The 17,208-nt window shown below is 33.4% G+C and overlaps 1 protein-coding gene across 1 annotated transcript; it reads right to left on the bottom strand.

Moving 5' to 3' along the window:
- Window positions 1–4,308: 4,308 nt before the first annotated feature.
- Window positions 4,309–12,598, bottom strand: LOC125673377 (pancreatic triacylglycerol lipase-like). The gene is made up of 8 exons (XM_056160735.1): window positions 12,351–12,598; window positions 11,726–11,746; window positions 9,727–9,771; window positions 9,130–9,389; window positions 7,199–7,418; window positions 6,482–6,583; window positions 4,714–4,827; window positions 4,309–4,638 (listed from the first exon to the last, which is right to left on the bottom strand). Exons 1-8 carry the CDS (start codon window positions 12,394–12,396, stop codon window positions 4,400–4,402), a joined length of 1,047 nt encoding a protein of 348 aa, XP_056016710.1. The 5' UTR covers window positions 12,397–12,598; the 3' UTR covers window positions 4,309–4,399.
- Between the last annotated feature and the right edge of the window lie 4,610 nt (window positions 12,599–17,208).

Here is a 17,208-nt window from a genome sequence, read left to right as displayed (position 1 = left end):
GCAATTATCCTTTACCCAGTCTGTTACCATCTGCATATATTTTCGGACACTTGGTTTGCGAAGGTAAACCTGCATATGCTTCCCAATTCATTTGATAGGCGATAACACGGCCTGTGTACAATAATTTTCTAAACCGAAGCAGGCTACTGAAATGTGAATAGACGTTACGCGATTTTCAACAATTTCCTTTAAGGTCGCTCACTACACTAAAGCTTATACTCTGTATGACACCACGTCACAAGATAGCGATTTAAATGTTTTGTGAAAATGTTTGTGTCGATCGATTTGTTTGTCTATCATCGGAGCTTAGTGGTTTAAGCATTGGGCTGGTGAACCGCAGATCTGGAGTTCAAATCCCCGAGAGTCTTTTATTCATATGTGTAGAAACAATTGTTTTGAAAATCATTTTTTTTATCCAAATTTGTAAGTTGTTTGCCTTTTTGGCATATATACTTATTGTATATCATCATATCTTTTATAATTAAATCAATTCGTACTATTTTGATAAACTATTTCTGGGTGTAGTGAGCCACCTTAAGGTAATCAATGTATGAAAAGCTGAAGATAACGAACAGTGATCAATCTCATAAACCCGATAAAGAATACAAAATTAAGAGTGGGACAAGCGGGGATCGCTGGACTGAAATGCATCGAGATCATATTTCATATCTAAGAAAAAAAGTGTGCAATTCTTATAATAAAACTATCATTTTGTAGGGTTTATGAAATAAGCCTAATCCACCCCAGGAGTTTACAGAATTTTGATCATCACTTGATTTATTTCCCCTTGAAGTATAGAGGAAGATCATTTTTTAAAAGATATTCTTAAAGAAATTGTATTTTCAGACAAATCAGGGTAAAAATGTACATTAACTTCCTCGTTATTACAATATGAAATAAAATCATTCATTTGTAGAAATATTCATTCTAATTATTCTATGAAGAGCGAATAAATTCTTCCAAAACGGTTCAAGTGCTAAAAATAGACTTGTAATCATTTAACTGATTTAATCTATTATATAACAATGAATATTTACCTTTATTGAAAAGGTGAAGATAACAAACAGTGACCAAGCTCATGATTCCCATAAAAATACATCAATAAGAGGAGGATAAACACGGATCCCTGCACATATTAGAGGCTTCTAGGAGGGGTAAACATACCCTATCGACCGGTCACACCCGCGGTGAGCTATATATCTTTATCAGGTAAACGAAACAATCCGTAGTCTAATTCAGTATGTAAAGAGTGGCCGAACAATTTGCAAGAAGATATTCTAATATGGCGGTCAAACTCAACGACCGTGTTTGAGTACTCAAGAAGGGATTTACAGGTTTTCAACATTTATGGTATACGTATCCCGTTTCCCACAATGAATATTTGTTGGAAGTGCTTATCTTGGATTTCTTGTGTGTTTTATGTGTTTAAAGTGTTTTTGAACTGAAACAACTTTAAATTTGTTTTCATTGATTCAGTGAGTGAAAACTCTACCAGGACCAAGAAAACCCAGATCTCATCACCTGGAAAACAGAGTGAATTAAGTTCTACGACTCTTAGCTCCCTTGAGAATATACGTACATGTACATATCTAGCAGAGATTAAAAGTGATTTAAGGTAACGGTTGCGACATTTTAACATCTAGCGAACAAAGTTATGTTGTATATCAGTATGTTCAGTAGGAATTTATCTTTTGAAAATTGACTTTTTAAAAAAAAATTGCGCGTGTCGTTTAATGACCAGATGGGCTTAATTTTGTGATGTTTTACTTTTTTGGGATTTTTGTACAAAAGGGAATACCAGTGGTATAAAAACTACATGAGGCAAACTTATGGGGGTGAAAAGCTCGTGGAAGTTTTAAAAAGAGTATTATCTATAAGATCATACCAATTAGTAGAATTTTTTTTATTCAAAACACAAAAAATAACACTTTTTATATCTTGAATAATATTGGAATTGGTTGCCATGGCAACAAAAATGCACATTGAGCAGCTTTACAAGGTCTACGTCAGAAAAAATTACTTTAAACATAATATTTGGACCATAAACATTTAAGAAAGAAAATAAGAATTAATACCCACCGGATTTTTGTTTCCATGGTAAGAGATTAAAAAGAATTATTTCATTTATGTGGTTTGTCACTGTTTTATAATTGTACAACTTTTGAAGAGTGCAATGAGTATTTTCATGAACAAAATACAATTCCAGCCAAAAATGATAAATGATATTTATATTTATTTGTCAAGTATTGTAGTATCACATTTATTAGAAATTGAGATGTTGGGTTTTTTCTTCAAAATAGAATATTTTCAATTTACCGGCGGGTTTTCCACGGTCCCACTTCGACATAAATTCCATGTTTCATAAGCCCGAATCTGTCTTATATACTACATCTTTGAAATAAATTCCCTCTTCTTCTTCCATTGCTTGATGTTTGTTTACTTAGTTGAGCATACGACTGCAATCTTCGCGACAATACAAAGCCCGGTCAGTGACGAATCTAGAAGGGGGGGGGGGGATTAACGTAAAGTTAGTAAAAATGATACAAATTTGTTTTATGTCGACAAAATCCATGCCGTTGTGCAGATGTACCTCAGAGAAAATTAAGACTATTTTAAGAAATACTAGACAAGATCCCTCTTTTATTCTTTCGTGATCATATCAGTTGCATTTTATACATTTCAAATGTCATGCGAGAAATCCTTCGATCGGCGCAAGTAGATGTCATAGCATTGAAATATAAAGTGCAGGTAAAGCATGGTCAGGTTTATTTTAAAAAAAAATATGCTTGTGAATGTCATAACAATTCCTAGCTTGTCATATTTGAGGATACTATATTCACAAACAATGATCGATTATATAATGTTCAGCATCAAAATAAATCCTACTTTCCCTAAATTACATGTGATCATCTCATGGTTTCACACAACATATCATCAACCTGTACCGATCATCATTTTTTACCAGAGCCATGCCGTTGTTTACAAACAACTGACTTTCTCCATGCATTCCAAATGCCAATGCCCATTAGGGGCGATTTCAAGGTCACAACATAAAATGGAAATTTATCGTAGCGCATACTATAGATAAAAAAAATTGTAGACTTTTATAATACCAAAGAAAATTATTTCATAAATGACCATTTGAGAAACATTATTATTATTTTGTCATGGAGATTTACGCCGCTTGACAATTGACAGCGGTAGTTGATGACAAGTAAATATTACGACATTTTCCCACAATACAACTAAGTTGTGACGCATTTTTTCATTGTGACGTCATAAAGTGCGAAGTGCACGGAGGCATATCAAGAGCTTTCTCCCTGTTGTTGCAAACCTTACCTTAAATCACTCAATTTTACAAACGAATTGCGTCAGCATCTCCATTATCAACTTCTCGTATTTATGCAGCAATTTTCTATTATATCTGCATATGGTGTCTAACAACTGATTCGATACGCAAGAGCTTGTTCTGCATATGATCAGTTTTGAAATCGAGGCGTCCTACTGATAAATAGGTTGTCTTTACAGGGTTTTCAACGGTATCTTTTAAAGTCAGTATTTTGCAAATGATGTTGTCGTGGTAACGATTTAAGTAACCAATACCTTTCATTGGGTAAAAATCTGCCCGATATTTTCCCCGCTATACAACTATAAAAACCCGTATTTTGTGACGTACTTTTTCATTGTGAAGTCATATGGTGCGACGTGCAGAGGAACATATATGCAGCACTAAGTACTGGGGTTTTTCTCGAGAAACCTTAAATGAGCTGCGTATTTTCTCGCGTATCGAATCACAGCGTGCTGGTGATAATGGAATATTACTACATAAACCCGTGTGGTAAATATGAGAAGTTGATTATGGATGCTGATACGTAATTTTAGGTTAGGTAGGGTTGAACTGTTTCATTTAAAGCAAGTTTTTCGCAAATGTTATGTTCGTTATTATGATGGTAATTGCAAATACAAGCTGTCATATGATCGAATGCTGTGTGAAGTGTTTGAAATTAACTGGTTCTTTACACACATATTTTGACTAGGGATTACTCCGTTCACCTGATCAACAGAGAGGGCTCACGCGGATCAACAGGGCATCTTTACTCCTCCTAGCAACCTGAACCCATTCTAGCGTGTCCAGAGGTCCGTGCTCGGCTTACTATAAATTTGGTAATCTGTACAGGAGTATGAGATTTTCTTAACTATTTCTACGGAATATTTTTCTACAATCCACAAAGAGAAAACTACCAATTTGCCAGGTTCACGGAAGCAGCAAAGATGGCGTTGTTAGTAAATAAAACAGTAAAGAAAACGTCTAATGCATATAGTTTATTAAAGAAACCAAAACATATCGATTTAAAGAATATTTCATGAGTGTAGTCTATAGATTTTCATATTAATGGATTTACTCGGAACCGTTTGTTCGACAGTACGGGTAGGCGGTGGCAGTAACGCCGTAGTACATTCCTTCAGATCCTTTATTAGCATCATAACCCCAGAAGACACACTTGTTAGGACTACATTTAGATGCAAGGAATCTCTCATATGTACATTCACAGGCTCGGAGTTTACACTTGTCCGAGATCGACTCCACGTAATATCCCACAGCTTTCAAATGACCACAGGCTTTGTGGAATGTTGTCTCTAGAAGTAATGAAAGATTATCATGAAATAAAATAAAGACCGTTCAATTCTTATCAGAATATAGCATTTTCTTACTTTTTAGAGTATGGATCTTAACAGGGTTTTTCGGGTTATAGGTACATCCTGGTTGTCTTCTTCCACCATTGACGTAGATATCAAGATGGCCGCACCTTTTCTTCATTCCATAACCTAAATGAGAAAAAAACCCCCATTCCATTCGGGCGTTTAAGTGTGTATCACACGCAAGATATTTTAATATTCTTCAAGCGCGATTGACAGTGAGGAAATTGTTATCAGTTTTTAAAATCATCAGATTAAATCTTAACACTAGTCAATAATTATTGAAAAAATGACCTATTACATCTTATCATACCAAGTAGATATCTATTTCTACTTCACACTCAGGATAGGACTAAATTTACTTATATCAATGTGATATAATTTTAATTCTATAACATAATTCCTGAATTTTCTTAAGAACTTCAATAAATACGATTGCATGATATACCTGCCATTTGACATGTCTCTAGTGTCTCTAGAGCTCTGATTCGTGATTTCTTTACAAATTATACAAGATAAAGACATACTTGGACTGTGTTCAGTTTGTGATAAAATGTGACTACTCTAGAAGGTCCAAAAATGGCTGTTATTTTATAGAGGAAGACTGTTCTACTGCTGTTGTTTCTGACAGATGTGAACGTAATGCAAAAAAAGCAGGATGTTACATATCAGGTGTCTTTAATACAGTACTCATTGGGAATTTTCTTTAATTTCCATGATGGATTTCAATATATGTTTTTGAAATAAGGTTAGCATTTGTAACATTTGAAAAAAATACTGGACCTTATGAAAGAAAGTTACAAGCTTTTCTTTTAACATTGTTCCTCTATGAAATATTTTCTCATAAAATATATCAATTATCAAATTTTAATGGACTTCCGATGTTTTGCCTTTTAAATCACTGCATAATTTAAGAACATGTCATTATGATATCTGTTGGAAAATCCTGTTTTAGAATGTCTGATGGGTCTATCTCCGTAAATAAAATCATTTTACACAACCTCAATAACTGTGCTATCTATATAATCTAGTGTTGTATTTTATTTGTTTTTATTCATACATATACACGACACTAATTAAATGGAACTTGTAAGGTATAGGTAATTATTTCCGAAGAATTTGTGCTTTGATACAATTACAAATAATTGAGTTGTTCTTGGAGTGTCCAATGATCATGTATATATCTTTGTTTATTTCTTAATTGACATTGATATGAAATTAATTATATTTCGTGATGTCACTGATCATTTACTAATTGACATTGATTTGAAATTGGATACACTAATGGTGTAACTGGTAAACGTGTCTAGAATTATCTAATGCGCATGTGCTGAGTTGAGACATATACAACATACACCAAAAAGCGTCAGAGGGACTTTTCCCTCAAAACAGGATTTTTCATAAAGTAGAAATAATGTCAATTTCAACCAATCATAGAAAACGTTTTGTCCAAAGAAATCATTTAATTATATAACATAAAATTTAAATTAGAATGCACATAACCAAGTAGCATTATTCATTTCATATACTATATCAGAAAACGAAGCACATTATATGTACAATATTTGATGATAAGTTAACGACCACTTTTAAGGATATTCCGAAACACTAGTGTATGGTCTAATATTCTGTAAGGTTTACATTTGATGAGTCATTGCTATTCAATTTATAAAACCACAGAACTATCGTATCCAAACATTTTCTATAGATCAGCAAAAACTCTTAATACTTCTGCTATATTCACGCAAGTCAACTAGGAAATATACGAGCATTATTTTCTCACCAAACGGTCGCGCATCCGTGTGAATGATGTCTACAAATTGGGCGCTTTCTTTGTTGATTGCAAACTTTGAAGTTTCAAATAAGGGACTGGCTGGATCTAGGCCTGAAATAAAAAAAAAATACATTTAATATTTATTGAATTATTATTATGATTGAATTTCATAAAAGTATGTCAACAATCGAATTCGCTGAATTTGTTGAATATCCTTTGAGAAGTATATTCTACCCATCTGAGTCACACATTTGGACAATATGGATTATATTTATGATGTGTTTTGTCATTTACGGAAATAACCTGAGCTTACCTATAAAACGTTACATTCACAAATTACAATGGGGAAATAGTTCGTTTTGTGTTTGTGAAGGTAGCACTTTCAACAAACCAAATAATCCCCATAACTGCTGAGAAAAGTATGAGGTATGGCGAATTGTTAGTATTTCAGAAACAATGAAAACAAAGGCTTGAAACTTCGGATTAAAATGATGCAATATATATTGTCATTACAAAAATATGTTTAATCTATTTTCAGAGGTTGACGGAAATTCTTTGTAAATATGTATACTTTGATTTCCTCTTCGAATCCTTTTCTAAATCTAACACGGTTGAAAGCTATATATATAAGAAATCACTTTGATCATTAATAAAATGATGTATAGTCAATTCAAAGGTGAAAAGATGCATATGTCTTAGATGCTAGGACCAGACTTTCATACCTACCGGTAATACGGCCGATCTTTCCCTTGGAATGTTTCCCTGTCTCAGCAGCAGCGTGTGCTCCCAAGCCTTGACCGATGATATGAACCTTGTCCCACGGAATCTTGTTCTTTTCCAGAAATCTATAGACGTAAGCCCCGACCGTTTGAACGTTAGAGGCGGATTGAGCGTAGTTTGCAGCCGCTCCCAATGCCCAGTCAATCAGCAAAACATTGTGTTTCCTCTGAAAATAATCGATCTTTATCATCTGCTTTTTTGTTTATGACTTAAAATGGTAGTACACGGCGGGTGTGACCGGTCAACAGGGGATGCTTACTCCTCCTAGGCACCTGATTCCACCTCTGGTGTGTCCAGGGGTCCGTGTTTGCCCAACTATCTATTTTGTATTGCTTGTAGGAGTTATGAGATTGATCACTGTTCGTTTCACCTTGCATGTTAAAGACTGGTCGGGATCAAAATAAAAATAAAAAAGGTTCATTCTTAAATTATATCACAAACGCAGCTTAATATCTCCACATTTGAATCCTCCGAAGTTATTGAGAATTAGCATATCGAAAAACTGAAAAAGTACTTCCTTGCAAACTTATAATTGAATAAAAATAAGATATGGAAGCGTTCAAAACTTTACTAATTATTGATTAGCCCTTTTAATCCACAAACATCGTATTTTGTGAGTTATTGCACTAAAGTCAACGCAAATTTATCGGAAGAATCTTGATACTAAAAGGACATTTAGTTCGCATATATTAAAACAAGCATATACATGGCTAAGTTTGTAAGTATCATGAATCTAAAAATGTATTCGTCACTTATCTTATAAACTGAAATGGGAACAAAATAAACATATACACGGTTAAGTTTGTAAGTATCATAAGTAGTAAAATGTGTTTCAATCACTTATTTTCTAAACTGAAATAGGAACAAAATGTATTTGTGAAAACTGATGCCCGCAGCAAAGTAATTATCGTACCCAAAGAAAGATCTTGTCAAATGTGAAAATATGAAAGCCCTATCACTTACCATTCAAATTTTATGGTCATGGTTAAAGTTTTTCAAAAGTAGGTCAAAGACCAAGGTCAAGAGGTTAAAATAATTTGTTACTAAACAAAAGGTTTTTCACATGAAATATAGATGTGAAATATCAAAGCACTATCACGATCCATTCAAAAATTATGACCACGGTTATAATTTTTACGGACAAACTGAGAAACAAACGGATGGACTGATTACGGGACATAAAAATATCGTTCATTTTAACAATACTCTACTTCTGTAATTCTTATTTCAGAAATTGTTAAAGTTAGTTGATTGGTAGGGTAATTTCTCTCTGTATTTTGATCGAGATGTCAAAAAAAGAACTTTAAAAAATGTGACAAATCTGCTATGCATTTCCAAATAGAATTACCAGAAGAGGCTTTTCTGAACATAAAGTCATTGCATATGAATTTATGTTCTATATGCAAATATGAAAAAATGTTCGATGTTTCATGTTGTAGATTGGATGGTAAGTTGGTTATTTTATATGAATTTGTTGGAGCCGTTTAGCATATGACTGTTCCTGGATATAAGACTGTAATTTGTGCCACAATGTCGCCTTATAAATGGTGTCACACTAAAAAATTGAACCCGATCAAATGATTTCACACCAATTTATTCTATGAAAGCAGCATTCAAATGGTATCAGAAAATTATTAAAATCTCTGATTATAACCACTCAAACATAGATCAGGTAATAAAACCAATAATTATACAGAGACAGAAAACGAAGTCCCGAATTAGAATAACAAAGCGTGTACAATTGATATTTAGACGTTCTCAACTATTTAAAGCTCGGTAAGTGAGGATCTTTTTGTTCTAGTTATGATAGCGAGTAGTAGTCCATTATCCGAAAACAAGAAAGAATAAAGATAAATAAAGAAATGAAATAATATTACCTGTCTAAGAGTGTCTGCAAGGTTTCGTATAACCGGAAGTGACGTATCCACCAAGTAGCCATGGATAATGACGTCAGTCTCCTTGGTTCGATCAAAACTCTTCGGAAGGGCAGTGTTCTCTGATATTTTATCCACTTCTTCAAACCAGACATTTTTCAGCTTCATTTCCTCGGGGCTCTCTGGGCGTTTATTGAAGCGTTTGCTCATACACATCTTGACGGCCAAAATTGCAAAGCATAAACTGGTCGCTCTGACCATTGCTGATTTGTCAAGAAAAATAACAATGTACAATGTATAGGACATGGCAACATTAATAAGTAGACTTTCGTAAATCAAGAAGTTAATGTTTACTTTTTGGAATCATTATTGAATTCTGTTTAAGGAAACTATAATCAAATACGTCATCAATTACCAGAATGAAAAGTGTATTACTATATTCAATTGCACATTCTATACAAAAAGGGCTAGTAGAAATACTACTGAAAGTTCGAAAGGAAACAGGTAAAAATATAAGAATACTTCAGCTGCGATCTCTCTTGTCATTTAGCAGCTGTTGAAGAGATGGATTTCATGTAACAAATTTGTTTAACAGGTTACCTTCATTATTGTTCATATTGGATGCCATACTGGTCTCGTCACCACCTGAAACGGCACAAATTTATTTTAGTAAATCATTGGAATTTGTTTGTATTTAGCAAGATAACGAACAAGGATCAATTTCAAATCATACAATAAGTTCGAAATTGATAATAATTCGGGAAACACGGTGCAGATGTGTGATCCGATGCATAGGAGGAGTAAGCATACCCTGTTGACCGATCATACCCGTGAGCCCTATATCTTGAGCAGCAAATGGAATAATTCGTAGTCAAAATCATCATGCAAAGAACGGGCTAACAATTGATATGAAATACGTCAATGAACATTCGACATAATGACAGGTTAAATTTACAAATTAGATAATAATAATAGTAATAATAATATGATTTATATAGCGGTTTATATAAAACAAATATTCTAAGGCGCTTTACAAGGGTAAGAAGAGGAATGCAGCGATAAAACATCACTGTATGACATACGATCTTAAATCTATAAAATCATCAAAATAAAACACTATAATTAAGATCGATAACTAAATCTAAATAAAACACTATAATTAAGATCGATAACTAAATCTTTTGGGAGTGTTTGATAATTAAAAACAGTCACAGTATATACATGCAAGGTGAAGATAACGAACAGTGATATACATGTTAGAATCTAAAAAGCTGAATGAGAAAAATGAGTTTTCAGACGTTTTTTTTTTTAAAGTTCAAGAGATGTTGACTTCTTAATGTTGTTTGGAAGGTCATTCCAGATATGTTCTACAACCCAACTGAGTTGGTGTTGTCCGCATCGTTGGCTCCACAAGTCGCGACTTTGATTATGACCGTAATGATATTAATCTAAAAGACTTGCGATGTATCATTATAACAACTGCAAAATTTGCATCATTTGAATAACAACAGAATTATATGTAAATTTCTAAATTTGAAATTAGTTTTAATAAATTTTGTTTACATTTGGAAGTTGTATAGTGATACAGTTGCATAGATCTAAATCTTTATTTCAGTGTAAAATGTCCCATTCAATAATCTCCTCGGAAGACAGAGCATGTAAAACAACATATGGAATCACAAAATAAAATGCAAGTTTTTCTTCTAATGACGACATGAGGATGCTTGCATGTTAAGATGACCAATCAAGGCCCTGTTGTACTTGGAAAGAAGATTTTAAAAGATTTTTGTTTATACACATCCCCATATAATTCTTTGGTCAACATTCCTGACACCCCCTACACCCTCTGGGGACAATAATGTTAGAAATTTAAAACTTGAATTCATCAAGGAAGCTTTCTGATCAGTTTTGCCGTTTTTGGCCCAGAGGTTCTTCAGAAGAAATATTTTTGAATTACCCCATCCTATATTAACAAATTGCTAATTATCTCCCCTCACGGTACAGGGAATGCATTCTAACATGGGATTTGAATTTACGTAAGAAATCAAAAACCTGTTTCACATATAATGTATAGTCAGAACCTTCAAAAAGTTTTCGGCTTTCAAACATAATCAACATGATGCTGCATAATTCACGGCTTATACTAAATGATATAATACGTAAGTTATCAAGTATAGCAAAGTGAAAACTATACAGTGGCATTTCAATGATGTAATATTTGCTAGATTTTCAAAGCACGTTTTCGAGTTGTCATAAATTTGAAATAGTCCAGTATGGTCGACATGATCTTTAGTTAGTTTTTTCTTTTTGTTTTTTCTATCTCTATTTTTCTATGTGCGCAGAGCATGAAAATATTCATAAAATAGCAACAAAATAGTGCGGTTCACAGAATCTTGAAGAGAATGTGGCCCTGAAATGTAACTATTCGGTATCATTTTTTATTTAAATGGGAAATCATTCCACAATCGCTACATGAATTTGATAGCCGTGAGTAAGTCATTATAATGAGCCTATCTGCAAAGTACGCAACATGCCTTATTGTATTTCATCACTTGAATGTTACGCAAAAATACAATAAAACTTGTAAATTCATACTCACGTTTGCCAATTCCAGTACACTCTAAAAAAAGTGTTTGCATAAAACAGTTGCATTAGTTTGATGTTTGATTATATGGAGAGAAAATAAACCTTTTGAGAATGACACGTAGTGTTTATTTATGTGTACAGAACATGTGAATTTGATTTTTCGTCAACGTTTTACGCAATGAAAATTAGAAATATTCATGTAAAAGTCAAATAAAGAAAATGCAGATTTGCGTATGGCAGATTTTGTGCTGCAACTTAATGAAAAAAAAATACTGTTCATTGCCATATTTTTCTGGATGCATGCTTGTCTGGTTACGCTGTTCGTAATATTTTTCTTTTATTGTTTTCAATGCAAAATAAAATTGGAGTGTAAATGTTTCTCTATGATACAGAGATGAAATAATATAAGACCTTTCGAAATTCACAGAACGTATTATCTTACTTGATTATCTTCTTCTAGCGCTTTTGTCACGATCAAGAAACTCATAACATATAATCTTATGTAATGTTAATGCAAGGTTTTTGAAAATATGCTGAAAGTTACGCAAAACATTGCATCTCTCATAGTTAACTCAATGTTTTTACTGTATTTTGATAAAGTTATTGAGCATAAAATTTTGTAACATAAAATATCTTACTTGCTCCGTGGTGGCAGTTGTAACGATGAGATGATTTGTTTCCCATGGTGCAATCTTAAGAGTTAGTATCCCAGTGCCTACCTCGTGATAATACGTAGTTTTTATACTTTTAAACCATTGATTTCTTAATTGCCATATGTTCATCAGTAAATATTAAAATGACAAAGCAAATGAAAAGCGAGAGTACTTTATTTACTTGCTGATAATTGTTAAGGTATTATAGTGCAATAAAATTTCTTATCAATACTGAATTTGTCAACTAGGTAGAGATGACGTTTTAAGATAAGATGTGTGCATGCATGCTTGTTTTTGGAACATGAAAAAAAATAGCTTACACATGCCAACACTGTCCCTTTTCCTTACAGAAATTGTACTTCAGTAGAGTTTGTAAAGTATTTTAAAGTATATTGTAAACAAATGATATCTACAAAACAGAAAATAGATCCGTTGATACTCTTCTTCAAATGTACGCGACAAAGAACATTTTAAAAAAGACAGTCTTATATAATTAGGGACTGGTCAATATTTGTTAAGGGGGTTGGGGGTTGGAACCGATGCATTCCATATTACCATGTTTAAAACATCTTATGTCCTATCTTGTAAGAATACAAAAACGTTGCTGTCGTGTATCAGATGCGTAATAAAAAATTGTGTGTCCTTTCTAATGTGTGTATGATTAAACAACAATTGTACTTCATCTTCAATGTTACAGATCACACATGGTAATTTGTGTAGTGAAATGACAATAAGTTATTTTCAACTTATTTGTTTTTTGAATCGTTGTTTAAAGTGCTACATATTGCATTTTTTTTTTTTTTTTTTTTTACTGTTTTACTGAAATGTTGTCTCGTGTACATACAAGTATTTTTCACATCTCAAGATCAGTATTATCTATCAAATTATTAAAGATAATTTAAATTATGGTCTGTATCCTTCAAGTTATGACCAACATGCTATCCCATATTTATTCTCTTTGATTGAAATCCATACTCCATATGTAATTTTTACAATTTTATTCAGAACTGAATACAATATATTTTTTGTGATATTTGATTACATGTTTAGATATAAAATTTTGAAAGGTCCAGTATTTTATTACAAATTGTCTCTAATATGCATAAAAATCAATATTGTTGTTCGTAAGATATATAAGTTCTGGAATATGAAGCAAATGAAAGTTTTGAAATACGTTTTCTAAATATTTATTTTTTCATTGATACATTTGCAATAAAAATATAGCTGTCCTATCATTGTTGAAAATAAAAAAGTTGGAGTTCTATCAGTATGTAAGTCCCACCAAAAATATGTGTCTCATCGCATTTTGAACCGGTCCCAACTCCCCAATAGATATTGACAGGTCCCTTAATGGAGTGCACATATTGTAGAGAAAGTGGAGTGCAGATCTTGTGAATGCAAGATGTAGATAACGAACAGTGATCAATCTCACAACTCCTACAAGCAATACAAAATAGATACTTGGGCAAACACGGACCCCTGGACACACCAGAGGTGGGATCAGGGGCCTATCATAGAACGACAGTTGTGTATAAATAGTAGGGTTCAGTTTATTCAAACATAAGAGACATATTCCTATAGTTAGTGTAGTCCAGATTTGTGAAGATTAGAGACTCTTAGTGAACATTAGAGAGACAGTAATGTTTAGTTTGGGGAGTCCAGGGAACAGTTTTACAAAACAATTTACGCCAAAATTCTAGTTTATATGAATGAATGAAAACGTTTGGGAATTTTCATTTATAACATTACCTTTTACTGTTTTGCATTGCAGTGAATGACCTTGCAATAAACGTGAAACTTTCAGTATGTAAAGCTGGTCTTTAGTCGTTAGTTCTTTTGTAAGATGTGTCCAGACCTTGATAACTGTTCGTTATCTTCACCTTGCATATTTAGTAGAAGCAAAAAGGAATGCACCAAAATTGTGAATTTTACAATCCCATAGTTTTGATTCTCGACAAATTTCAAAATAGTGATAGTGTTAATATAACAAATTATTATATCATTTATCAATATGGTCACTTTCGGGAAGTATTTGCATTTTAAGAAACATGTTTGCTTCATATATGAATACTTTATTGAACATAAATGCCAACAGGAAACTACTCGTAACAACACAACTTTATGACAAACGGGATGATTTTATCTTCTCCATCGTGAAGTTCCCATATTTGTGTAGCAATATTCCATTATCACTTGCATATGGTATTTATGTCCCTCAACTGATTCAATACACAAGAGCTTGTTCTGCGTATGCTCAATCTTTAAATAAAGACAGCCTACTAAAAAAAGATGTTAATGGGTTTCAACAGCCTCGTTTGGTAAACTCTATGGTCATTGCTCTAATTTGCAAGTAAATGGTATCACTGAGTTGGATACCGCTTGACGTGTTTCATATCAATTGTTAGGCCGTTATTTACATACTGATTTAACTACAGATTAATGTGTATGCCTAATCAGAATATGGTAATGACGGTGGATGTGACTGGTCACGAGGGAATGAACACTCTTTGCGGTGGTTTATAGGCCATCTGAGTATTTATTAGAAATATTCAAATGTCTGGATACCCTTAATATTATAGAGAAAAACTTATAAATCTTACAGGATACTAAATTTCAGCCATTACAAAAAAAGTAATCAATAGCATTTCTTGCGATATTAGGTAATCAATTCAAATGTTTTAACAATTTATTTGAGTAGAAATGTACGTGGACCCTCTGAACACCTGATTTTTTGCACGTATACAAGGAAACATTTGCAATGTAGAAGATAAATACATTCTATCACCATCTAATAACATTTTGAAATTGGAAAACTAACCTGAATTTGAAGATGGATGTGTCAAATACTTGAAATGGAAAAAGTCATCCCTTCCCTCAGCTGCACTTCGCAATCGACAGTCATTTTGTGTGAACCAATCGTATCGCTCCTTTTCAGATGTTTGAAAATGGTTGCTGGTTGCAAATCCCGTGGGGATCCGGGTTAGAATAGGTCCTCAGTACCCCTTGCTTGTCGTAGGAGACAACTAAATGGGGCGGTCCTTCGAATGAGACCGCAAAAACCGAGGTCCCGTGTCACAGCAGGTGTGGCACGATAAAGATCCCTCCCTGCTCAAAGGCCATAAGCGCCGAGTAAAGGCCGAACTTTTTCAGTCCTTCACCGGCAGTCTTTCGTATTGACGTCACGTCTCCATATGAGTGATATATTTTCTAGAGGGACGTTACACAATATTCAATCAAGCAATCAATCAAGCGAACGCTGTACTAGGAATTTTGACGGTATTTGATGAATAGTATTTGTGACTGGAAAATTATGTCATATTTATTCAGATGGTATAGATTATTTAACGTTTTGTACCATCTATCTACATGTATCTGTGTTTATTGAAAAATTGAAATGTTGTGGAATCATTAAATTTCACGGAGGACCAATTTTCGTGGATTTCGTGGGTACCCCTACCCCACGAATTTCAAATTGCAACGAAAGACTCATATTATATAATGTTAATATGCAGGAACTATATACATGAAACCACGAAACTGCAAAATGTAGACAACCTACTAAAATTGGCCCCTGCGAATTCAAATGATTCCACGGATTACTTGAGGAATATGTACTAGTTCTAAGGTTTATAAGAAAGCTTGTAACATCATTGTTGTTTGTAGGGCTCATTATTACAATTGTATTTGATAAGAACTTTATTTCCACATTTGGTAATTAAACTTATACTCACTGTTCCCGCTCAAACGACGAAATTCTTCGAAATTGCTCTTCAAGTTTCAAACATATTTGATATGACAGTAAAGGGATGAAGGAATTTGTGTCACCGTACCAATACTGAAATCCGAATTTTTAACACAAACAGACACATTGCAGGGGCCTATAAATGTTCTAGGAAGCCCTTATCCTCAGTGTTGACGAAAATATTAACTGTTGTGACAGAAATACTTCAGACGCAATGTGAAATAGTACACCGTAATGCAGGTGATCTTGGCGCTCTGGAAAAGCCTTTATCTTTGCATATAAGGAAAATTTGCCAAAACTAAAAACACTCAAGTTTCTATCCATGTAAACGATACATCTGAGTATCTTTTTTGTCAAACTGCAACATACCAGCTAATAAACAGTCAGTGAAATTATTTTTTATAGCCAATTAGTCTTGTTCTAAATGCATAAGAATCCACATACACTATTGTAAAATAAATAAAGAGCTACATGTACATGTAGTATACTTATGTTCTGACACATGTGCATTTGACTGTATTTTAGAGAATTCAGTTTTGTGGTATAACAAAACAAATTATACAAACACAGTATGATTGACTCCCATGCCTCAGCTTACATGTTTACAGTCAATTTATCTATAAAACATTTAATTATTTAGAAAATAATTACAGAGGCAGGTATTAGTCATATTCTGATACTGAATTGTTACTTTAAATTGTCTATAAATATATTTCCTTCCAGAAACAGTGATTTCAAGACCGTGTCAGTGGAGCTTAAACATGCGCATTCTTATTTATCTGGCTTTGACAGAGTGCTTGACAATGTTCCCATCGAACTGTATCTATGCTACATTAGAATGTTTTCAGATGACGAAATGCAGTGTTTTTACTTTCGGTCAGCGTGTAGGGCTGCAACAAAGAAGAGTGTGTTTTACAATATAGATGTAAGCATATCAAGTGAAAGTGATATTTACAATGTGAGTGTGGTGCCGGAATGGGACCTGGGGCCAATGGGTATGCGGTACTGTATGCACTTGTTATGTTTTCTAAAAACAAATTTGTCAATGTTGAAAACACATGGACGGAAAAACTTCAGTCATTTCACAAAGTAAAGAAACAC

The sequence above is a fragment of the Ostrea edulis genome, chromosome 3 (genome assembly GCF_947568905.1).
Source record: "Ostrea edulis chromosome 3, xbOstEdul1.1, whole genome shotgun sequence".
NCBI classification, from domain to species: domain Eukaryota; kingdom Metazoa; phylum Mollusca; class Bivalvia; order Ostreida; family Ostreidae; genus Ostrea; species Ostrea edulis.
The sequence above is the reverse complement of the archived record's forward strand: the minus strand, read 5'-3'. Positions and strand labels throughout refer to the sequence as shown.

Coding starts and splice junctions, on each gene's coding strand:
- LOC125673377 (XM_056160735.1), bottom strand. CDS start 12,396: ATGGGAAACAAATCATCTCATCGTTACAACTGCCACCACGGAGCAA. Junction 7,419..9,129: donor TTGCAGACACTCTTAGACAG/GTAATATTATTT, acceptor GATTATTTTCAG/AGGAAACACAATGTTTTGCT. Junction 4,828..6,481: donor CACGGATGCGCGACCGTTTG/GTGAGAAAATAA, acceptor TTTCTCATTTAG/GTTATGGAATGAAGAAAAGG.